The sequence below is a fragment of the Xiphophorus couchianus genome, chromosome 7 (assembly GCF_001444195.1).
Source record: "Xiphophorus couchianus chromosome 7, X_couchianus-1.0, whole genome shotgun sequence".
Classification (NCBI taxonomy): domain Eukaryota; kingdom Metazoa; phylum Chordata; class Actinopteri; order Cyprinodontiformes; family Poeciliidae; genus Xiphophorus; species Xiphophorus couchianus.
In genome coordinates this window covers 15,681,773-15,707,595 of record NC_040234.1, presented here as the reverse complement: position 1 = coordinate 15,707,595, position 25,823 = coordinate 15,681,773, and the positions used below count along the sequence as shown (strand labels likewise).

The following is a 25,823-nucleotide window of genomic DNA, read 5'->3' as shown; positions in this document are numbered from 1 at the left end:
CCCCTTAAAGTTGGAGCAAATTTTTCTACAATTTTTTCCTTCCACTAAACTTTTCACAAACGTGCATAGATACAGCAGTCTCAAAACAGCCTGGTCAGTTAACAGTAATATTTTGTGGCTGACTCTCTAGTGAAGAATGTTACCGAATTGAAATTAAAATGAATAGAAATACGGCTAGTGGTGTGAACGAATATATTAGTTTTTTTACTTTGAATTATATCACTGTAGCAAAATCTGTTATCTTTACTTTCATTTAACATCTTCAGAAGTTTTTTTTTTTTTACAGTGTAACAGGGAAGAATATGCTTGCCCTTGACCGGTTTTATTCCACAGGACTTCAGTCACCTTTACTAAATTCAGCCATGTGACTGTATAGTTTGTTTCTTGTAGGCTATCCTGTGTTTATGGGCTGCAGGCAGCAGGTGTGTCTTCCCACCAGCGCAGACAGGAACATGCTGCAGCACCTCAGCTGCAGTCATTTCTCCCATCACAACACCGGTCTGGCCGCAGAGAGAGAGAGAGGGGACAATACTTGGATAATTTTAGCTCAGGGTCCCAGACATCCACATTACTGCTGACATGCCCGCATGCTGAACCCCAGCGCGTGCGCTAGTACGGTCCACTGCAGCTGACGTCACATCCAGCATGGCGGTCAAGGTGACTCCGTCAATATTTCTTTATCAGAAATGTGTTTAAAAACGATGTAAAAGCGGCCGCGGGCTTTGCGCGTTGGGGTGCGGAGGACGTCTAGTCTGCGCGGACGTGTTGGGGTTAGAGCTTCACCGCAGCGGAGTCCCCTCCTCCCTTTTATTGTATTATTGCTCTGCATCCTGACATATAGGCGCATCTCCCTGGCCTCAAAGAGACAATTGTAATTTCTTTGCTCTGTTGCTTTTGTGCATCTGAGAGATTTGTTTCGAAGCTGTTAAAAAAGACGCTGGAACTAGTTATTTTTTGCTCGAGTCCTGTGATCGATTCTGCTGAGCCGCCTGCGTTAAAAAACAAAAACAAATCAAAGCTGAAAAGTGACAAACTGAAGTCCAGTTTTGTTGATGACAGAGATTTCTGTGTGAATCTTAATTTTCAGACAGCATTGTGTTCTTCTGAGAACTTTTTTTTTCATGGAGACTTCAAACTTGTGTGTTACAGGTGCAAGCCACAAGAAGAGCTGACCCTAATGACTTGAAGACTATTTTTCTGAAGGTAGGTTACAATTTTTGTGTCTCAACCTCTAACAAAAGCACAGATGAATAGGAAAACACTTTGTATGCATGGTTTGTTACTTTATCTGTCAGTTCTGCTTTTGCAGTGCCTGGTATAACTCCATCAAAGGTCATATAAAAGGTTTTGGTTAGCGTCAGATCAGCTATAATCTAGAATTACTTTGTACATTTTGAAATTTAAGCTTCTTACTGAATTTTGTTTCATCCTCTTTTCAAAGCCGTGACTAAAACTCACATTCCTGTCAAGTGGAAGTTTTTGATATGGATGATGTGGCTCTTTGCCCAGGGTAAAATAGCCTTTGGGGCACCCCAACTAAGTTTTCTTCCACTTTTTTGCATTTTCCCATGTGAGGAGAATGAGTGCCCCTCAGAGTTGTTCACAGAGTAAAAACTTTAAATGGTTGCTGGCTGAAGTTGCTATCGGATTTACAATTTTTGAGTGGGTCATTCAGAAAAGGGCTATTTAACTTCCTATATATAAAGAAGTAGGGCTGCACTTAATAATATGGGCTGGCCAAACTTGAACGGCACATATATTCTCTAAAATAAAGCATTTACTCTATTTGTGAAAACACAAAAACCCACTTCACTGTCTTATTTTTATGGCATTAGTACCACTTTAGATTTGTTGTAGTACAGAATGAGGAGCTTGTCAAGCAGGTACTTCTACTGCTCTTGTCACAAACCTGTAGATTTGTTTACTGTAGATATTGTTTGGAGTAAACAATACGCAGTACATCAGTCAAACAATATGTTTGACTGGTCAAACTTTAAACTCAGTTATTCTGCATGGCACAAAGATTATTTTAAACACGGTTTGGGATTTACAAAACAAGTCATTTCAAAACCATTCTTTGACATCAGATTGTTGTTGGTGTGCAGAGCAAAGGGGCTTTCCCAGGGTTGAATTTAGCCAAGAACTTCCACTGTTCTTCGTCACGTCTTTAGCTTTGCTTATCCTCTGAGAGTGTCTTGTTTGGAGTGTAAACTTGTTCCTGAACGAAGTGACTCAGTTTGAAATGCCGGTCTCCTCGTAGCCCTCAACATCCCTTCACTCAGCTGTAACAGTGCTGTTTAATTTCAATGCATATTCAGGTGGAAGGGTTAATTATTCACCCTGACTGCTTGTATAATTTGATTAAGAACTACTTGAGGCCTACTGTGAGGGTGAAAAGATACACAATTGTGACGGAGAAGCATGGCAATAGATTGCTTGAAATTCGTATTTTCCATCTGAAACATTAATTCAGCAGAGCACATTGAATTGTAGCTGTGAAAACACTTGGAGTTGGAGGGGTCTCCTCCCACACCCTTGCTTTCTCTCTTTGAGTTTGGCTCGGGCCCATGAGCATGGCCTTTCTGCTGCCGGTTCATGCTCCCCTTCTGCTTCCAGAGCTATCTTGGTGCCAAACATGAAACCCTACCCAGTCTCTATAAATGACTGTACATCTTGAAGCCCTGACACTAAGATCAGGTCTTACTTCAGTCATGTGGAGTAGCATATTTCCTAAGCTTAAAGGTTGATGCTTTTATTTGTGTTGCATCCATCTAAAGCACATTATGGAAAAGCAGAGATTATATATCAATTAGTATAAATGCTTTACAGTAAAAGGACCTAAATTTAGTTTTTAATATTTAATTATTTTGCTATAATGATAATATGTATAGATAAAATGTTATGTTTTTTAAATTGTATCGTTTTGCTTAAAAAATGTTGCTATATAAATGATTTAAAGGCTAATAATTAGTTTTCAATAACATGTAACAAAATAAACCCACATCTGTCAGATAGCCTTTGGTTATGAAGAGCAGGATTTCACATACTATAAAGTTTTTAAAAAATGTACTAAAAATGCCAGCTTCAATGCTTCATGTGCATTTGGGTTGATGACATCACAAGAGGTGTAAGAGTAGAATAGATCTTAAAGATTATGGTACCACTGTGTAGAATACAGATTACTCCTTTAAAAAATAAATGTGGCTGAAAACATGCAAATAAATCTGAAAAACAAGACAAAGACCATTTAAATATGATTAGTTGCTTTTTCCCCTTCTGTGATGTCACCAGAGGCGTGTGGGATTTGAAGCTTGTTTTTGGGAGGGTTGCCTTTCATTGTGAACAAACAAATAGAATACAACAACAAACTGGCCATGACATGTTTTATAAATGTAAAATGGGTTTTGCTGTTTTTTACAGAGCAGCCTGGCAAGTAGCTTTAAGAGAGAAAGATGATGTGAAAGAATATGAACAGTTCAGTTCTACGTGTCATTATAGCCTAAAGCATAGCATTGTATAGATTTTAAATGCGCTGTAGCTGGAGTGAACTGAGATTCCTTTGTTCTTGTAAAACACAAAACCATATTGTGACACAGAAAAGAGATCCCTATAGAGAGGGAAGAGCTCCTCATCTTTCTGTGCGCACAATGGAGTTTCTACCTTACAATTTCTCTGTCTAAAATGACATGTCAGTCCACGCTTACCGCTGCTTACAGCTCTGTACATGTGTCCTCTGCAGTATGCCAGCGTGGTGGAGGATGGGGAGCATTACATGACCCCCAGAGACTTTGTGCAGAATTACTTGGGTCTGCACACACAGCCTCAACACAACCCCAAAACTGTGGAGCTGATAGCCGGAGTGGCCGACACCACCAAGGATGGGTGAGTAGAAATCTTGTCTTAGACTGAAATGTCTCGAAACACGCTCCTTATTATTAATGTTAACCGTTTTGTTTTCTACACTTTTCATCCACACGCAAGTTTGAGAAATGGTTCAGTTTTCATTTTGTGCTCCAAAACTATTGTTTTCTTTATCAAACTTGCTATCTACAGAGATCTGTGAAAATTCAAACTAAAGCTGTGAAGCACAGATCAGTGTTTCCTGGTTTCAATCACTAGTTAAATTCCTGTTTTGATTCAAAAAGAAAATTTTACCCACTTGTCAGTGTTTGTTCTGTCTGCCTGTTTCCTGCATTGGCTGTTCTCCATTACTTGATTGTTCCATTGTCTTTCTATTGCTCTGCTTTCAGTTGTCATTTCATCCATCCCACAGCCCAAGTTCCCATCTCCTATTTCTTTGTAGCATCCATTGTGTCATGTCTGACTATGCTTTATTTAGAAGGTTGTTTTTTTTTTTTATCTCAGCTGTCTTGATCTGTTCCACATATTTTTCTTTTCAATTAAATTTGTCCTTATCTTAGGCAAAGCTCATTTTTGTTTTTTGATTCTGCATTCAGAGGCTTGCCAATAGTTTGAGCAGAAGCTGCCTCCTGCTGTAGAAGAAGCTGATTATTATAAATGCAAATTCTCTGTATATTTTGTCTTCAGTGTTTTCTCAAAGTCGCATTTAAACAGCTGTTGTATTATCTCTCGCCCTTAGGTAGGTCTAAATATTTAAATTAAGTTGGTTTTATATTTCAGATTTAAATGATGGTGACTTTGAGTTTCAAAGTAAACCATTTGCTTTTCACTTGATCTATTTCTTCCTTTGTTTTAGATTTTAATAATGACATTTTCACATATTTACAGGAGCAATGCAACAGCAGAAGATATTGCACTTGTAAAAAGACAGTGGCTGTTCAGTTTTCTAAATATTGGTCTTTTATTATTCTGTTTTAATCCCTCAAGTTTTTTTTTTTTACATAGACAAGATACTGTATGTCTTGTGTGACAACAGAGTGAGGCTAAATATGTCTTACTGCCAACTTAATATCAATATAACTTTAATGCATCAAATTGGAAGAAATGACGCCGACAAAATCCAAAATGCACTAATTGGAACTAATCCTGAACCCTGATGTTTTTTGTTTTAACTGGTGTTAAAACTACCTTAATGCTAAGTTTATCTAATGGCTTCATGCCATTAATGCCAATATTATAGTTTCTTTGATTTTATTTGGGTTTATTTAGTTGATTATTCAAGCTGACACGGCTGTAAAATTTGTAATTTCACTGAAAAAATCTGCTCTTTTCATTGAGATTACATCTATTCTTTCTCATCCAAACAGACTGATCTCTTTCCAGGAGTTTCTGGCCTTTGAATCGGTTCTGTGTGCCCCTGATGCCCTCTTCATAGTGGCCTTTCAGTTGTTTGACAAGACTGGCACAGGAAACATCTCTTTTGGTACGTACATGGTATAAAACAAGCTGAGAACAGCAATACACTTTTTAACTCTTAATTAAATAAGCGCTTTCAGAGCAGGACAGGTGAGAGTATCGAGCGTTTCTACACAACCACAAAACATCTGTTTTTCAAAAGAATAAAAAAAACATTAAAAATTTGCTTCCCATCTCTAAATGTTTTCGTCTGCCCTACCTTGTCTTTTCTTCCTTTCTTTCCTTCCTTATTTTCTTTGGTGTTCTTTCTTCCATCCTTGCATCCTTCTTTTTATCCTTACTTCTTTTCTTCTATCCTACCTTCTGGCTTTCCCTTTTGCCTCATTTCTTTTCATCTTCCCTGTCATTCTTGTCTAGCAGTCAGGGTTGCACGATATTGCACAAGAAGTGTGTCATCAAAGGTCAGAAGACTCCTTCTTGCCTCTTCTGTTTGACCTTTTATAAGGACATAGTTTGCATGTTGCAGCTGAAGTTAAGATGGCTGACTCGACCGGCTTGTGAAAGACCCATGCAGCCTAAAAGTGCTCTGTCTTTTGAATCAGCCGAGTTGTGAGAAGGTTGCTACTCACCAACTCGACTCAGTGACTACTTCCACTGCCAGATCAGAGGTGTAAGAGCACTACATCGACTTCGACAACCAAAGGCCTTCTAGGGAAGACTCTCGCATTTATTTAAAGTATTTATGTGATAAAGACAATTGAATGGTGTGATAATACAACTGCATGCTGGATGTTTGTCCTTGTGGTTTTTTTTAACCATTTCTTAACACTTTTCCAGAGAATGTCAGAGACATCTTCAGCCAGACGACAGTCCATCACCACATCCCCTTCAACTGGGACTGTGAGTTCATCCGGCTGCACTTCGGCCATGAGAGAAACAAGAATCTCAGCTACGCGGAGTTCACTCAGTTTCTGCAGGTAAACATTTCATGTCAAGAGTTTTACCAACCATGTATATATCAGGTCTCCTAGGATTTATCTGCAGTGTCACTGCAGAGACTAATGTCTGGGTTTCTCACCCACAAGATGGCCACAAAATATAAGCCTTCATAATTTTTAACATCTGATATTTTGAGAACTTTTGCTAAAACATATCTTTGAGTTAGAGCTACACAACTTGTTAATTCACAATCAGTATCACATTATCAGGAATTACAATTTAGCAATGACAAAGGATTGCTTCGATGTGATATTTTTTTCTGATTTTGTAGTTCAAGTCTTCTCTCTGCATATTGAAAGTATGCAGTTGAAACCAGATGTTGAGTAAAAAAACCAATACGCTTTTTTTTTTCTCACTGTTTGAAATTGAAAATAATCAAACGTCTCTTGTTTTAGTTTAATTAGAATGGCCAACACGATTTTTGTTTGCTGAATCCCACAATGATGAGCTCTAGAACATGTCAAATATTGATTTAACTCCCACTTGCACAAGATATGGAGGTCACTGCTTGACACTGTGAAAATGTAGTAATGTGATGAAAATGGAGACAGAAAATAATGCTTTAGAATAAAAGCAACATAGATGACTATAGCCTTGCACATGACCTCGTCTCCTTGGGTTTACATGCATTGAGTAATGTGCCTATAAAGAATGCGAAGCTTGTTCTTTTGTGGGACTTGACCTGAATCTGAGTGATGGTTTTGTGGTGGGCAAACGGCATCGGTGTATGTGCGGAGGAACCTGGTCCGGGCTTGAGGGCTGTGGTCTCAGGAAGAAGCTGGGTGGGCTTCTTCTCTACTTCACTGCGGGATCCCTCACAGCTCTCTATGGTTTATTATAACTGACTCTAGTTTCCCACAACTGCACAAATGATCCTCTTGTGTACAGGATTTCATACACTGATGTCATTATTGTTGTCTGCTGTCATGGCCAGGAATAGTCAGTTAGCAATAGAATAAAAATTACAAGTGTGTCTATTTAGCTGTTGTTCAGAGCTGCAGCGCTGCCACAATGTGTATTTGACTAAAAAAGCAGTACTGGTGAGTATTAGCTTTGTCAGCTGATGAAAATTCATCATGTGCTTTCAACAAAAGACAGAAGAAAAGCATTGGCCAATCCAACAATTAGGCCAGTGTTTCAATGACGGTGCTCCACTCTCCTCTGGTTGTAGGTGATGAGCTCCGACAGCAGGGTTCAGGTTCCCCCGTATCCTCTCCTGATTGCATGGTTGTCGTATTAAATCATGTCTCTGCAAACACACACCTGCCAGCCACTGTGCAGCCGTTCGGCTCTCAGACCAGGCTTCTCAGGACCTGGACTTCATGAGTGTCTGGAGAGAGACAATAGCCTGTGTGACACTTTAGCATCTGACGGCTTCTATATCGGTGGAGATGAAAGAAAGAAAATAAAGTATCCATCCATCCATGTTCACTAAGCAAGAATCTGCCGTCAATTCGTAGCAAACATTTTGTGCTTTAAAATTTATCAAAACAGATTTCATAGTTCTGAAAATTTGACCCCATAAACTACTTGCGTTGGAGTTTATTGCACTAAATATTAGCAATGATTCAATTCATCTTTTGCCATTTGCATCTGCCTTTTTTTTGCAGGAGCTGCAGCTGGAGCACGCTCGCCAGGCATTCGCACAGAAAGACAAGAAGAAAAGTGGCACCATCACTGCCTTGGACTTCAGTGACATCATGTCCACCATCAGGCACCACATGCTGACTCCTTTCGTAGAAGAAAACTTGGTTTCAGTGAGTCGTACTACACACGAGTGACACTATTTAAAATAAAAAATCCTGCTAATCTGACTTGAGCTGACTGTTTGTTCAGGCTGCAGGAGGCAGCACCTCCCACATGGTGAGCTTCTCCTACTTCACTGCCTTCAACGCCCTCCTCAACAGCATGGAGCTGATCCGCAAGATTTACAGCACCCTCGCCGGCTCGCACAAAGAAACTCTCGTCACTAAAGGTACTTCTAATCACCTCCTGAAATTCAGCAATCTCCTGAATTTGACGTGTGCTATGACATCTGGCTGTTCGATCCTATGTTTAACTTTCTCGACAGAGTGGTGTGAGTGAACACACAGGGAACATTAACTGTAGCACTAAATTACACAGGTAAATGAACGTTTTTAATGTGGTAATCCGATGACCCCTCCTCTACATAAGTAGCTGATCCTGTCAGTCACATCTGCTCCCAAATGTGTTGTCCATTGAGATCCAAACATCAGACTTCTCTCTCTCTCCATGGTTTTCCCTCCATTTAGAGAAGACGTGGGGCTAATAGTATTTGCAAATAGTAGCAACATATTCAGGCTTAGACAAACACTTTTCATTTTTCCTGTCGTGCAAGGCATCTCCACACAGTCCACTACCTCAAGTCAGCTTGCAGGTTACATCTGCAGATCTGATGGAAAGGTCTTTTTCAGGGGAAGCGAATAACTAACTCTTCCTTTCCTCAACAACTACCCTTAGGTTTCCTTTTAGAAAGACCACCCGATGGCCACTTTGTTACCTAGCAGGCAGCAGCAAAGAACTAAATTTGAAGCTCAAATAATAGAGCAATGCTTAGAGAGTGGATGTTCATGCGGCGAATACTTCCAGAGAAGGAACGTAAGCACATAAAAAGTAGTTTAAAGGTTTATACTTTCCATTACATGCCTTTTCAGCAGCAAACATATAAACTAAGATAACCTAAACGCGCAAAGATCAGTATTTGCAAATACTATTGTAATTAAAGCCTATTTACTATAGAAAATACCTTTTTTTTATTTCCACCTCTTGGTCTCTACCTTGGCTTTTTGAGGCATGTTTGTATGACTTCCTTTTTCCTTCCATTTCTTTGAACCGTAGAAGAGTTTGTTCATGCTGCAAATAAGTTTGGTCAAATCACTCCTATGGAGATAGACATCCTGTTCCAGCTCGTCGGCCTCCACTCTCACTCTGGGTAAGATGCTGCATTACCAGCATGCAACAGTGTGGATTCAAAGCAAACCAAAGTCTTCTGTTAATTAATTTGTGTCTACAAAAGTAGAATAACCCAAGGAGTAGATTTTGCTTCTATCAGACTGTCCAGGGTAGGTGCAGTTACAGTCCAGTAGCTGACTGCTATCAGTGTATCATTTACCAATTTGAATATTTGTAAGCCAACCAAGGAAAACCTGTCCATATTTAGAAAATAATTCTGCTCACCTTATACTAAAATTAATATCTTATGTTTTATTTGTAACTGGTGGACTGTAAAAGGATTAAAATGAAACAAGCTCTCTTAAGACCTCCCTGTTGCAAAACCCAATGCAACAGGGTTTTGCATTGGGTGCAAAAAATGGGTTTTGCACCCAATGCACCCAATGTTACAGACCTATTTTCTCAACGCATTTTGGGACATAATCTGACCTCAGACTATCAGGTTCTTCTTAAATAAAAAATCCAGAGTTATTTAAAAACAATTACTGACACATTTTTCTGTAAAAAGATGCATATTGCTCTAAATCCAAATGACCTCTATGTATGCTCACTATACAAGACTCCACTGCTGAAGAAAGCTGGAACACATTTAAAGTTTCTTACTGAACTTTTAGGCTAGCCATAGAGGATATAGTCGAATGAAGACAAAAAGAAATGGCCCAGCACACCACACCGACAGTTCAGTTTGAAGCATCATGGTGATGGACTTTCTGTAAAGTCCTATGAGATGCCAGGAACCGACCATTGCTGTGCACTGCTAGCCAGCTGGCAGAAAGGGGACTAGTAAATCTTTTTCCATAATTACAAGGAAAGTAATTAAACTGTTTGGAAATACTGTATTTTATTCTGAAACTAAAGTTTACATGCTACATGCCAAACTACTGTAAAGAATCCCTCTGCAGTCTAGTTAGCCATCTAGTGTTTTTACTTGACCTTGTCTATAAAGAGCAGAACAGCATAAAGTTATTTTCCATATAATAATCCCTTAAACTAACACTATATTAAGCAGGTCTTTTATTAAATTTTTTGTGTTTCTTTGTTAAAAGGAAGAGCAGGAATAATCAATGCTTTTTGTGTTTCAAATAAAAACGATTAAACTGTTACATATATTTGTGTTTAGGTTTTTTTTGTATAAATATGGTAACACTTAAAACTTCAGATTTTCTTTTTCTGGAGCAACTTCAAATTTACTTTTTTTTAAATTCTTGCTTAAATAGAATAAATATGTTACAGGTCTTGTTTATTGGCTGTAAAGATGAAGTTGAGGCCCATTTAGCTTAGTAACAGTGGCTCCACTGGCTTATTTTTACAAGACAAACATAAAACATGGACGCAGACTTTATGATGCGTCAGGCCAGCGGGGAACATTTCTTTCTCAGATATTCTGCAGCAAAACACTTTCATTTACCTGCCGCACCTCGGGCGTTTATCCAGCTTTGTTTGTGTGTTGTCTATGCGAGTTTGAATTAAAGATGCAATAACTTCAAGTTATTTGGTAGTAAAAAAACGACTGGAAAATCTTACATCACTGGCTGCTGCAGCTCAGTGAAGAAGCAGTTTTTTTTTTCCTGGCCTAACTCCCACTTTCGCTTTATTAAGGCGGCTGAACAACGCAGACATCGAGCGAGTTGCCCCGCTGGAGGAAGGAGCCATGCCGTACCACCTAGCTGAGACTCAGAGACAGGTATCCTGAGTGACTTCTCTAATACTCCTCGCATCCTCCTCCAACTGGCTTTCATCAAAGCCTTTTCCTCTTCTCTATCTCTGCTTCCCTCTCAGAAAAGGGAGCGAAGAAAGGCAGCATGTTCAGGCTCTGAATTAGCAGAGAGCCCATGTTTTTCTTCCCTTGTGAAGTGCATTTCTTAAACTCCCAGATAAAAGTACACCAATTATAGTCACAGAAGAGGAATGGATTGTTGCGTTGCTTCTCTCCATGAAAGGCTCTTCCTATTTTATTCAGTGCGGCTGCACATACGCATCAGCTGCAATCACACATCTGAGGCGCTAATAAGAGGCTTTTATCACCGTGGGGCTTGAGAAGTTTTAGAAGCCTTTAGCGAAGTCTGCTAATGGCAGGAGGGGAGTGGGAGGCAAGGTGGATGTGGGAGAACAAAATAGTTCCTGCCTCCACCGGATAACACGGCTCTGTGTCAGAGCTTTCAGACCACTCGTGCTCCCGAGACTCGTGCTCAGAGGTCTGGAATTTGACTCCTTCTGGGGAGGCGGGCGCGGGGTAGCTGTGATTCTCAAGCCTGCTCTTCAGTGGAAGTAGACTAATTGCTTAAAGCCTTTGATCAAGACCTCGATCTTGTTAGCATGCGGCCTTCAGTGGAAGCATCTGGGAAGAGGAAAAGAGTGATCTGCTTTGCTCCCTTAATGTCTAGTATGGGGGAAGTTACTCACACACCCCCAGACAGCGCACTCTGGTAGTTTAAAAAACATGTACACCTCTTGAAGTTTTTCAAATGATTTCAAATTACAACCACAAACTCTAGTGTATTTTACTAAAAATAAATGTGACTTGTGTATCCTCCTGTCAACCTTCATTGTGAAGAGAAGCATACCCACAGTATAATGCTGCTACCACCATATTCCACAGTGGGGAAGGTATCTTCAGGGTTCATATTCAGGATATATGATATTCAGGGTGATGTTCAATACAGGGTGTGTTGCATGTAGGCCAAAAAGTTCAGTTTCATTCACATTTTTACTCTCTCCCTTACATAACAAGAAACTCCTGCAAACTGACATTTTATGACTTTCTTCTTTCTACTCTTTGCCAAACGCCAAATTTGTAGAGCAAATAACGAATAGATGTCCAGTCCCTCCTGAGCTGTGGATCTCTGCAGCTGCTCCAGAGTTACTGTGCTCCTATCTTGGAACATAGAACATGATTATTTTTTTTATTTCACCTTTATTTATACACTGGTAAATCTTGTTGAGACACAGGGTCTTATTTTCGAGAGCGACCCGTTTTAAACGTACACGCATACAAACTAAAACACACCAGAGTCATTTCAGTTCATAAAATCGGTTAACTGAAAAAGAATAACAAAGGAAAATAAAAGATTGTAGAGTTAAAGCAAGAAGTACATGGACAACAATTCATGCATTATCCTTAAAATACATTTAAAACCCTTCAGTTCAGTGAAGCTGAACAGCTTGTTGCAGTTTGTACCAAGTAGAAGGAGCCTTGTAAGAAAATGCAGTTTTTCCAAGTTCTGTACGTAAAGAAGGAATGCTGAATGTAATAAAAGCCTGTGCGGAGGCCGTAGTTGCTCTTTCCAAATTAAAATATACCAATCCGGTTGTCTGCATGTGGAGCATAAGAACCAGTTAACCAAAGAGTATAAACTGCAATGGTGGGTAAGAGTTTCACCTCCTCAGAAGCTTGAGCTCCGTGATAACTAAACATCCAACATCTGTAAAGAGCTAACAGGAGCATTCATGTAAATGACTTCATGTAAATGTTCTTGTTTAAATGAAAATCATGATTTATTTTTATAGAAAATAATCCAGATTTAAATCTGAGATGTATTATAATAATTATGTGTCCTTTAAAAGAAATATTTTTGATCAATCAACTAGCTTAAATATATACAACAAAGATGCAAATTCAACATCTTAGTGGATATTTAGTAATACCACACTCTTTGCATTTTTGGATGATGCATTGTGTAGGTCTCTGTAGAACATTATATCGATTTATATCTTCATCCAGCTTCAGCTTCTTCAAATGATCCCTGCCAAACCTATGAAGCATTCACAGAATAGCTGGATTTATACTCGGATTAAATTACACACCAGAGATCTTTATGTAGTAATGTGGTTACTCCTGAAAACGACTTTGTTTCACTGGGTTTTATTTGGGGGTATTAAAGTAAAGGTGGCTGAATACAAATGCACAGCATACCTTCTTATTTATATTTGAAAGTCTTAAAGCGTAGTTTATGTCCAGGGCGGCATGATCAGGTGGGCGCCATTCTTACTAAAAAAGGTTTGGCGTATCTTTAAACTAAACCCCAAACTAATTTTCCATGACTTCTTCATAGTAGCATGCCCAGTCACCAAGTATTGTCGCCCCCTAGTGTTTTCCAAAGTCCAAGCAATGTAAAGCTGTTATAAAGCTGGCTAAAGTTGGTGGCTGATACAGTATGAATCTTACAAGCCCTTACTGAATTAAATGGCTATTTCATTTTTTAAATCATTTATTATCTCTACTACAATGCTTAAAATATGTAAACTGTTCAAACCTTTCTTAGAACTCAATTTGAGATTCATGAAAGCTTTTTTTTCTGTTTTTAACACACACAAAAGGCATTTTCAATGCTTCTTCACCATCAGTGCCATCTCAGATTGAGACAAATATGAAAAGCACAAAATATAATCAGGCAATCTGTCAATTTTTTTTTTGCTTCAGTTCTTAATGTCTGGGAAGAGACAGAGTAAATAGGTGGTGTTTTTTGCTAGAATGATAAGTCGGTGGGTGTGTTTCGGCTTCACTATTCTGTCCCACATTATGTCGCTCTATCACACCAAACTCAAAACAAAATGCATTACAGTTTGTGAAAGTGACAAAATGTGGAAAGGCTGAAGGAATATGAAAGTTTTTGCAAGGAACTGCGTTTATGTAGATTATTATCTGAACACGGAAACGGGTTGTTGGGCTAATGTGTTCCCCTGCACTCCAGCGGAAACAAAGAACATCAAACACCAGTGCAGAGATGATGGAGATAGGAGAGAAATCGTGCTTTTAAAATAAAAACCAAATGTTTGGATCACAACCTCCAAGATGAAACACATGTGGAAAACTCCGCTACAGGTCCACACAGTCATCCAGAGCTAATCTGTCTCTGACATTTAATACCGACTGCCTGTGAATCAGACTGTACATGAAATGTCCACATTCCATCTCCATAACATTTTTCTTTCCACAATGTATCCGTTTCACTGTGGCTTGATAGCCCGCCGATTCATGATTAGCGCTGTGATCCAGCCTCCATCTTTCTCCAGATCCATTTGACCGCTGGTGTCTCTTTCCTCCCATACAGCACGCTCACGAAACGTCTCGGCCCGTCTGGCTCCAGGCTGCAGAGTCCGCCTACAGGTTTACCCTGGGCTCAATCGCCGGAGGTGAGTGACATGAGTGACAGCAGAGGCCCCCGGCCCGCCCGAGGGGTAACCTTAGCCGCCCCGACTGGCGCAACTGAGGCCCCGGGGCCGGCCATTGTGTTTCAGGGGAGAGGGGCTGTGATGTGAGGCTCCGGCATTGTGCTGCCGTGCCACCGGTGGCTCCAGGCTGTCTTTGGAGACGGAGCTTTGGAATGACACAAATCTTCCGGAACCGCAGTCCCTGGAATCTCCCTCTCTAATTACCCTGGAGGGAGCAGAAACAAGGAACCACTGACATAACCGGCCCACAGACAGGAGCTCACTCCGACTCTGTGAGTGTGTGAGTCTACGTCGTAGACACTCAGCAGTGGCCGATTAAGACGGGGGCCCGAGCGAGATGTCTGTCACGAGATGTAACGGTGAAACTGCAATTTCTTTGATGCAATGAGTTTTTTCTCACCCTTTAGGTTCTTTGAATGATTAAGAACAATCAGTACACCAACAACCGATGTCAGACAAGATGCAGCATGTGCAGCTGAGAGCAGGGATTTAGTGCAGCTTACCTCAGCATCACTCTAGGTTACAGAAACCAGTCATTTTGGGTTCTTAAAGATGCATTCGAGCTGCTAATATTGTTCAAGCTGTGAGGATAAGAAGACAACTTAATAAATAGATAACAAGAATGCTTTGTTGGATATATTTTAACAGGTTGCATCTCTGCAACTCTGTGTGGATGACACTTTTAACATGACATGTTATTAATAAAATGCCTTAAAAAGACAACAAAGGTTGACCAAAGTGCTGAAGAGCAACATAAAAACAAACAAATAAATACATAATGGACAATTATTGTATGTGATAAATCTGAATTATTGACGGTAGAAGCCGACAGCATGGCTGGGATTGTTACTTTTACTCATTTTCTCCACTGTTTATTTTTATGGCTAGTGTTTGCATTTGTGGGGTTTTTATAATAGCCAATCTAAACACATAAATGAGTTCTTATGGACTTTTTATTGTCACTTTAATTGTAACAATAAATGCAACATATATTGTGATAACATTTCAAGTCTCTGTTGCCCCTCACCAATGGAAACAACCGAGGCATTCAGAAGCTCTGTCGTCTCTCGACTTGAATCCTGTTTTTTTGAGAATTCAATTTTTACACCCTAGAAAAAGATTCATGTCAGGATTCTGCTTGGGCCACTTCAAGATATTAATATTCTTTCCAGTCAGAAATAAACCTATTATTCAAATTAAAAGATAACTTTAAACCTAAGTCTAGTCTTGGTATGGATAATTTCGTGGGGTTCTCTGAAAGAAACTAAAAAAGTAAGATTTGCAAAGTGAGTGTTTGGAGTGGCCATCACAAAACCCTGATCTCAGTCCTATAGACAATTTATGGACTCATCTGAAAAGGTTTGTGTTAGTGAGGCGGCGTACAAACCTGACCCAGTTCCACCAGTTCTGTCAGGAGGAATGGATCAGAACTCCAGTAAACTATTAAGGGGGGGTTGTGGAAAGAAACCCAAAATGTTTGACACAAATCATATTGTTCAAAGGCAATGCTACCAAATATGGAGGAATGTATACAAACCTCTGATTGCTAATAAATTGATAAACGAATCTTTGACGTTCTTTCTTTCATTTCTGTGACATTTAGCAATTAGAAAAAAGCGGTCAATCTAAATGACCCGAAAAGGAGAAGTTTTGTTTGATTTTTAACTCGTCTTGACAAGTTTCACTCTTTCAAAAGTGCAGATTTTCTACTTTTCTTCATTAAATTATCCAAAAAATGCAGTTCAAAAATAAAATAGAAATCTCCTTAAATACTGCAGTTCTCTTTTAACCTATGCAATTCTCTACTGTTTTTGGTATCAGCACTGACCACTTGTTTGCTCTGTAGCCACCGGCGCCACTGCCGTGTACCCCATCGACCTGGTGAAGACTCGGATGCAGAACCAGCGCTCCACAGGTTCCTTCGTAGGAGAGCTGATGTACAAGAACAGCTTCGACTGTGCGAAGAAAGTGCTGCGTTATGAGGGCTTCTTTGGATTTTACAGAGGTTATTACATTTCCATATATATATATATATATATATATTTTTTTTTTTTTAAACAACATGTGCATGTTGATTGTGCAACATGGCCCACATGATGGGAAAGTATCAGGGAGCTAATGTCAGGAGCATGGTTTTCTAATTGATCCCAGAATCCTTTGCCCTCTGTGTTCAGCAGCAGCCAGGGACTTTCATTATCTCTGTACCTGGGAGAGTTCCCTGAGCGAAAATGACCAGCGGTATTCATGTACCGTCTGATCTGCCTCTGTCGGAGTGCTGATAATAGTGCTGAAGGCTTCTGATATACAAGCCCTTCACCCCCAGGGCTCTGCTGCTTGCGAGGGAAGTCAAGACTGCCATCTACAGCTGCCTCCATCGCTGCAGCATCTTATTTCTCCCTCTTGTTCATGATAAGAGGCCGATCGACTCAGAGACAGACACGCTCGGCTGTTTTCTGGCCGCATACCAGCAGCGGTCACTCAGCAGCTCCTTCAGAAGTTTATCTGGTTTGATGAAGGACGGGCGCTGAAACAGTATGGCGGCTATCGCCACTGTAGCACCCAGACCCCCAGGCCCCCCTCTTAATCTTGTCCATGGCCACACAGCTCTCTCTGTTCCCCACCAATAGCTGGATCAACAGATCCTATATTCAGGAGCAGTCATTTCTGGACTTTTGTCCTGTTTCAATGGGACCTTTTGTGTCTCGATGCATCACATGTATCAGCGACTATCTGTAAATATTTACAGGTTTGTTTTAGGCTCCCAAGAACCCTGCTGGTCGCATTGTTCTGGTTGTCAGCGGATGTATTCATACAGCCAAGATAAAAATGAGCACTCATCTCAAGGCAAACTTTGAGCCTCAGATGCTATCTATGAATAATATTTTGCAGGTCTCCTCCCGCAGCTCATCGGCGTCGCCCCGGAGAAAGCCATCAAACTCACGGTAAGTCATTCCACCACGTAGCTGGAGAAAAGAAAAGTTGATACGAATGAGTCTCTGAATGAAAGAATCTGAGCAATCTAAGATGTGGCTGCGGCTCATGTAAAATTTACTGTCTTGCTTTAAAGATCGACTCTCATTTGGCTCATTTTTTTTTCCTGAATATTTTTCCCTTTTTGTTTTGTTTTTCCAGATGAATGATTTCGTCAGAGACAAGTTCACCACACAAGATAATACCATCCCTCTTCTGGCAGAGATTCTTGCTGGTGGATCTGTAAGTGTTAAATTATGTCCTTAAGTGAACCAAAAACTAAGAGCGGAGTTTATTTCATTTATGTAGCATCAATTCCTTTTACAGTTGCTCCTAAAGGTCTGCACGTCCCTGTTAAAATGATGGGCTTTTGTAATATACAGTACAGACCAAATGTTTGGACACACCTTCTAATTAAAATGGGTTTTCTTTATTTTCATGACTATTTATAAGACAAGAAATCCCACTTATTAACCTGAGAGGGCACACCTATGAAGTGAAAACCATTTCAGGTGACTACCTCTTGAAGCTCATCAAGAAAATGCAGAGTGTGCAAAGCAGTAATCACAGCAAAAGGTTGCTACTTTGAAGAAACTATAATATAAGGGGTATTTTCAGTTGTCTTACACTTTTTTGTTTAGTGCATATTTCCACATGTGTTATTCATAGTTTTGATGCCTTCAGTGTGAATCTACAATGTCAACAGTCATGAAAATAAAGGAAACTCATTGAATTAAAAGGTGTGTCCAAACTTTTGGTCTGTACTGTAAACAATGAAACCATGATGAACCACTAAAAACCTTCTTCACCTTTAATGTGACATTTATCCTGCACAGTTCAACTAAAAAACAAACAGAAAGCTGAACTAACCCTTATTCCATAAGAGTGCACACCTTAACACACACTTAAATTACATGAACCCTCAATTCAGTTCCGAGTATAATGCAGTGCAGTCACCTAATAAAAAGAGATATATCTAAGGAAGCCTAGCAGATTTTATTGACTTTGTAGCAAGTCAAATCTTGTTCATCCTGAACAAGCTTGTGGCGACAGTGGAAAGGAACAAATCCCTTTTAACAATAGAAAAGCTCCAGCAGAACCAGGCTTGGTACGAGCGATAAAAGACAGGGAACCAGAGAACCGGGAATACTTTCCATGTCGGTTGTGTCCAAACATTTTTGTGCCAAAAATGGTTAAAAATACTCAAAGACCACAGAAACAGTTTGGAAACACTTTTCAGTTTTAGTAGAAGTATGTTTGTGCTCCTGTTTACCAGGACCCACTTATAGACATTTTGCCTTTAAAAACATCCAGAATTAAGCCACAATTTAGCTCAGATGTTGTGACTTAACCTATCAAAGGCTTACAAATCCATGACATTATAATTTCATCGGTCCTAATTGGTTTTAGGCATACACTTAAAAAATACTCTTCTTTAAATGAAGAGTATTAAAAAAATATTTAAAAAAATATAGAAAAGACGATTTTCTCGTGTCATAAGTGAAAAATCTGCCTGTGGAACTAAAACTTTTTAATCAATATTCAAGAATTATTGACTTAAACCAAGCTCCTATGACTTGCTGAAAAGTTACTTTTAATTTAGTTTTGTCTTATTTCAAGTGTACTAAGATATTTGAACCAGAAATTAGACAAAAATACATACTTTACGTACGAGTAAACTTATGAATTTGAAGGCAATGAGCTGAAAACTTTTCGCTTATCAATATAGAATAAATATCAGGTTCAAAATTTATAAACACCCTAACTTGTATTTTGTTAATTACCTCAAGTTTAGTCGCTTTCATACATTTTCTGGAGACATCATCAAGACTTGGGTTGAATATTTAATCAGATATTATTGGCAATATTGATCAAGTGTATTTAAACTGGCGGGTTTCTCTGCTGATGAGGCAGATTTAACCACAGCCTCTTCATGTTCAAAGGCCCTCAGGACCATTCTAGAAGGATGATATCTGCCCAATTTATTAATTCAGAAAAACATTTTTGATGTTTTGGGAAAAAGTTATCCTGCAGCAACAACCCACATTTGTTTAAGCATTTAAAATATTTTAGGTGGGTCTCCTTATTCATACCAAACTGTCCCACATCATGATACTGCCACCAGCATGCTTGATAATTTGTTTAGTGTTAAGTTTGAAAGCCTCACTTTGACTCCTTAAAATGTGCAAAAGATCATATAAATGACAATCATACGTACTGAAAAAAAAAAAAAATCTGGCTGTTTGTTGGTTGATGTTTGTGTAAAATTTAAAGTGAAGAAGCAAATATTTCCCCATCAACGGGAGCTTTGTTCATTTTGGATGTGCAACTGTGAGAAAATAGACGTAGACTTAGACTAAATAAAATGTTATTTATTTAGAGTTTTTGTTTTCCTCCATTTACAATTATCAGCCTGTTTTGTCCTCTGACTCCTTTGAATCTTAGACCACAAATCCTACACAAACATGTTCTGTAACGTGTTCTGAGAGCAGCGTTGGATTAAAGATGTAATTCCTTCACTCAGAGTAGATATGAGAGAGGCTGAAAGAATGAAGGCCTGCAGGTTGGACTCGGAGGAGCGGGGTCTTTGAGGTTGCGACCCCTGTCAGAGTGTAATTGGAGGAAGAGGCCCTGGAGGGTTCTGGATGAAGCAGGGTCTAGCTCAGCGTGATTGAGTTTGACAATGGGGTCCAAATCAGCGGCGCAGGTCCCAGTGCAGGTCTTCACGGAGGACAACCAGGGTGTCCCATCTCTCAATTGTTGCAAACCAGAAGTTTGAGTTTGTTTAATCGGCTCTGAGGAGTTCCTGTTAATTCTCCCACACACACAATCAAACACACACCCCTACACGCCCACACACACTCATGAAAGTTTAAATTCAGTTTAATCTGATAACTCGCTGAATTATCACTGCAGAAGATGAAAGACAGGAGATGAGTGCATCAATCTTCAGAGCAGCGGATATTCCTCCCCTCCGCTTTGAAAATGAGCTTTTTTTAGCTCGGATGTTTACAGATAAGACCCCTGCCCTGAATGTCAGTGGCAGCCATCCTGGGGCCTGATTAGATTTGGGGAGGGTGATAAATGTGCCAGAGTCAGAAGGTGCCATGCCTCCAGGGCACCGCTTTCCTGGACTGTCCTGGTGATTCAGCGCTCTCCCCTGGGAATAGGGGTTGAATTGGGGAAGTGTGCGGGGCGAGGCCGGGCCGGGCCGCTCACCCTGCCACAGGAGGCGCCTGGAGGGGAGGCGGCGGGGGCAGAGGGCCGCTGCCAGGGTCACAGCCTCCCAACCATGAGCCAGTGGCTTCTCCTGCTCCGCTCTGACCCCGGTTGTTCCTCCATCAATGCCGGCGTTTTCCTCCTCCTGTCAAGGCCGTTCGGAAAACAGGGTGAAAATAAAGCAACTTTTGTGCTTAAGTTTACTGAGATGATTTAAAAATTCCCATAAGGGGGGAAAATGCTTACACACCATCTCCGTTCTCACCCAGAGTTCACCTCACAGGGGTCAGAGGGACAAAACCCACTCAGGAAAACAGCTTACCATTTACACGCAGATATATTTGTATGTGTGCTGCACTTTGTAGGCTGGAGCATCACAGGTGATTTTCACCAACCCACTGGAGATCGTGAAGATCCGCCTGCAGGTGGCTGGAGAGATCACCACGGGCCCCAGGGTCAGCGCTCTGAACGTCGTCAGGGACCTCGGCTTCCTCGGCCTCTACAAGGTGGGTCAGATCCTCAGGATCCACAGCACAGCTGGGCAGAGGAACACCTGACCTGCAATATGCGCTGTCTATTAACTTTACTGCCTAAAATAGGGTTTTCTACACATGTTCTTAAATGTTTCACCCAGTTTTTGGGCCATATCTGGTATCCTATTCAAACAAATTCTCATGAATTTTTTTGAAGTTGTTGAACATTATCATTTATTAACATTATTATCTTTCCACCTGAACTATAAAAGAATAATGACCAGCCAACACACCAGGAAACAAGGGGAAACATGAGTGTGTCCATTTTTTTATGTGTCACTCATATTATTATTATTATTTATTGTAAAATATAAAATGGGGAACATTCTGAAAACATTAACAAGCTAAAATAATAAAAATACTAAACTTGTCAAGACTTTACGCATAGCAGAAGCAGCTTGCCACCTAAACTTGAATGGATTTTATAAATCATATCAACACCAAGGGGTTATTCTAAGAGTGAGTCAACATTTTGATATTGACTGATTCTCTTTTTAGATGTGGCTCTCAGCTGCTCTTCCAGAGTCACTCTTGATGTTCTTCTTACCCAGTGTGTCAGTGAAAGTGGGCGGCCATGTCTCTTCCTGAAATGTCTAAATATTTTTTCAATATGTATATAAAAAAACATTAAAAACCATCTATTATTTTCTTTCTATTTCACAATTGTGCCCCACTTTGTGTAGGTCTATAACACAATAAAACAAAATTCATTATGACAATGATGTGATTGCCTCAGTCAGTTCTGCTCATGCTCTATAGAAAAAGCACATTTATTTGATAACAGCTAGAAAAGTTGGATGCTTGATTTACTAAAATAAATTCAAACCTCATTTGAAGATACATTAAGAATATGATGATTGAAAATGCATTACTTCTCAATGTTCATCAAATGAAAGAAACAAAAACTCCTTAAACAGTCAAATTACTTTCATCTTTAAGTTTTTGCGGATGAAACACTACGGCATTTGAAGAAGCAGCTGTACGTCTACGTCGACAACATTTCAATGGGAAACAGAAACCTGAACATCAGACATTGTGTTGTTGAGTGTTTTCAATCTTAAAAAATAGTGTTAAACACGCAGACGGTTGCTGCAGCCAACAAGCAACAGCAAATTGGTGAGGGACTGCGCTTCACTCCTGCTCCCCTCCAGATCCGTGTGGCTTTACTTACTGCTTGTGACTTTTTTTTTTCTTTTTTTTTAAGTTGGCTTCCTCTTGGTAAGAGAGCACACTGCGGTCTGTGATGGATCTGTCTCCGGAGGCCCGGTGCTTCAGCTCTCCCTGGAGCCCTTCAGCTCCATCATCAATACTAAAGCCCCTCTGCAGGCTGAATAAATCAGCTCCCCCAGCCTTTTAATCCCTGCAGACGAACCAGCTTTACCTCTCTTCTCATTCATCAGTCTCTGAGCTGATGTATTTGTTTATAAAATGTTCTCTTTTTTTTATTATTATTATTCTTGATAGGGAGCCAAAGCTTGCTTCCTTCGTGACATCCCTTTCTCCGCCATCTACTTCCCGGTTTATGCACACACCAAGGAAAAGTTGGCGGACGAAGACGGAAGGGTGGGCCCGCTGCAGCTGCTTACTGCTGGGGCTATAGCAGGTAACAAACATCTGGGAGGACGGCGCCGTGTTGTTTCATAAATGAACGCGTCACATTATCTGCTCGGAAAACCCCCCAAAAAGAAAGCATGTTGGTTTCCTTCCTGTTGTTTCCCCCCATCAATAGACCGACTATGTTGTGATAGTTTTCTTCCCATCACACCGTGAAGGTATAGCCATTTTGGTCTCTGTGTGACTCCACCTGTGCATACCCAAACTGCTTCATTATGTCTTTGTGTGGCAAACAAGGCGTACCGGCGGCGTCGCTGGTGACCCCTGCCGATGTCATCAAAACCAGGCTGCAGGTGGCAGCTCGAGCGGGCCAGACGACGTACGACGGAGTCATCGACTGCTTCAGGAAGATTCTCAGAGAGGAGGGGTTCAGTGCATTTTGGAAGGGCGCAGGAGGTAAGGCATGCCTGCATCCATCGTTCTTTATCGACTACAGATGAGAGAAACTGACCTCAGGTGCACTTCTGCCTTCCATTAGCTCGTGTCTTCAGATCGTCACCGCAGTTTGGTGTGACCCTGGTGACCTACGAGCTGCTGCAGAGATTCTTCTACGTTGACTTTGGGGGACAGTAAGTACTTTGGGTGTAGAAAATGAGAAACCTGCTCAGTTTCATGCACATCTCAACAATGTCTTGGGGGGGGAAAAAAAATATTCATGAAATTTTCCATCAGCTTCAGAATTGACCTAATTGTGGTGGAGGTCAGTGTTTAATCCAGCTTTTCTTTGGAGGCCTCTGATGTTTGTTAGAGAGCATTAGTGAACAAGCCAGACCAGTCAGGGAGGAACATGTGAAGTTTAAAGGGGCGTATTATGTATTTTCCAGGCACATGTGTCATTTTATGGCACAATCAAGTATCTATGACACCTTCAGTTGTTATAAAAATGCCGTACATATTTGCCTTGAAATTGGTCCTCTGTCTCTTTAAGAAGCTCTTGCTGTTTCAGACTCTGCGCCTTCAGAAAGTCATCACAGCAACATCCCTCTATCAAGTGTTTAATATCTTTTTTTTTCACCAACGTGTCACTGAGAGGTAGAGGGAATGATTAGCAGAGGTGCAATTCCACCAGATGTTTGCTAATTGTTGCTGGCTAGTCTGAAGGAGCTGAGCGGGGGAGTCTTGGAGAGAGGTGCTCTGTGATGTGGAAGCTATGCTTGAAAACTGGAGCTCTAAAGAGGAACTGTATGGAAAAGGCGGTGCTTGGTGAGAACAGACATTCAGGCACCTCCAAACGGTTGCCATGGGAGATTAAAGGATTTCTGAAACATACATTTCATCTGAAAACGGAAACGGATGCAATTGCAATTCCAGAGAATTGCAATTGTATTTCTCTGAAAATGCAATTGGGTGTCTGGTGATCTGAACCAGAAATCCAGGGTAACTCCGGAGGAGCTGCAGATATCTATAGGCCGGGTGGGAGGATCTGTCAACAGGACAACTATTAGTGGAGGACTCAACAAACCTGGCAAGAAAAAAAGCCATCAGAGGTCCAATTTACTGTTCGCTACGAGTCATATTCATGTGACACGCTGCAACATTTTAGCCTTCATTCAAAATGCGTCCAACACTGAATACCCTGAACACATCATCCACGCTGTTTAAATTGGTGGTGGAAGTAACATGCTGTGGGAATGCTTATCAAGTCAACATTGCTAAATACAAATGTGCGCCACACTTTTCAGTTTCAGTCACACTTATACAACACTGTCTGCTGTTCACTCATAAAAAATCTGAGTGAACCTTGTCCTCATTAACAAGGTTAATGTGGATATAACATGAAATGAGAAGAAGCTTGATGGGAATGAGAGAATATACAGCTGGAACCAGCAGTCTGTTCATGAACTGAACTTCTTCCCCGATTGCAACAGTTTAAAACACGTTTGATAAAGTCTGGTTTGGACATGCAGTGTTTTAATGAATACTATTATATCATCAACTTTTCCGTGTTCATGAGAGAGAATAATCTCCCTTGGGAGTGATCAGTTTCGCTGGATCTGAACCACGCCTCAATGATAGTCGTTCATTCACTACCTGTCTCTCTTTCTCCAGTCGTCCCGCTGGCTCAGAGCCCATTCCCAAACCCGCGGTGAAGGATTTCCCCTCTGTGACCGCCGACCATGTGGGCGGTTACCGTCTGGCTGCTGCAACCTTTGCCGGCGTGGAGAGGAAGTTTGGTTTGCACCTGCCAAAGTTCAAGTCCTCTGGAGAGTCCAAATCTGAACCTCAGTCCTCTTAAAAGAAGCCGAGGCGGGGAGGCCCGCACGCTTGCCTGTTTTCAATCCGAGAGGTCGCCTTTCTTCAAACGCTGCATGGGTGTGGCTTTTATTTTTTTTGCATCGCTTGCACAACTTTACTGTACATATTGTACTTCTCAACAGAGGGACATTATGGCTCAGCGAAGAATTACTGCTCCCTTTATTCCTTGGTGTGTGACAGCTTTGGTGTGCATGGGTTATATTTAACAAAGATGTACAGATATTTTCAAAATATTTATTTTGAAATTATGACCAGGGACGCGGGAAATAATTTAAGTGTATTTATTGTATTTTATTGAAATAAATCATTCAAAGTGTTTCTACTGTGAAACGTACATTCTCTATTTCCCCCCAAAGTTTTGTCTCAAAACAAAGAATCTAGTCGGATCCCGTCACTTTACATGTCAGCTATAAACTCGGCTGAGCAGATACAGCATTCATGACTCCAGCCAGGAGGATTAGTACAAAACGGCATCAAAGTAGAAATTTATCATGTCTAAACGAGCAGAGATGACAACCTGAGCTGCAGACACTAACACACACACACATCTTTGTGAAACGTCTTCCATTTTAATATTTAATGATTTAAACTATTTGAACTGATCTGTAGTCAATCTGGGATACTGTTTCAACAGAAAACCTTAACCTATTTTGAAAATAATTTGAATTGATGCACATTTTCTATCTACAGTACACGAGCCAAAATTCAGCATGCAGTAAAACACATGGATAGAAATGAAACCACTATAGTTGGGAGTCGTCAAAACTCATAGAAGACGGAAAATTGGTCAACATGTTAAAAAAACGCCAG

General features: G+C 40.5%; 1 protein-coding gene across 2 annotated transcripts; it reads left to right on the top strand.

Moving 5' to 3' along the window:
- Positions 1 to 492: 492 nt before the first annotated feature.
- LOC114148038 (calcium-binding mitochondrial carrier protein Aralar1-like) lies at positions 493 to 25,331 on the top strand. Of its 2 annotated transcripts, none has more exons than XM_028022951.1 (18): positions 493 to 657; positions 1,150 to 1,203; positions 3,740 to 3,882; positions 5,229 to 5,344; positions 6,115 to 6,254; positions 7,887 to 8,033; positions 8,113 to 8,251; positions 9,136 to 9,229; positions 10,849 to 10,933; positions 14,301 to 14,382; positions 16,268 to 16,426; positions 17,311 to 17,363; positions 17,554 to 17,634; positions 20,976 to 21,116; positions 22,608 to 22,746; positions 22,995 to 23,153; positions 23,236 to 23,326; positions 24,807 to 25,331. In XM_028022951.1, exons 1-18 carry the CDS (start codon positions 646 to 648, stop codon positions 24,991 to 24,993), a joined length of 2,022 nt encoding a protein of 673 aa, XP_027878752.1. In that variant the 5' UTR covers positions 493 to 645; the 3' UTR covers positions 24,994 to 25,331. The 2 variants fall into 2 exon arrangements, with proteins under 2 accessions (XP_027878752.1, XP_027878753.1); XM_028022952.1 differs by lacking the exon at positions 493 to 657 and adding an exon at positions 687 to 871.
- Positions 25,332 to 25,823: the final 492 nt, after the last annotated feature.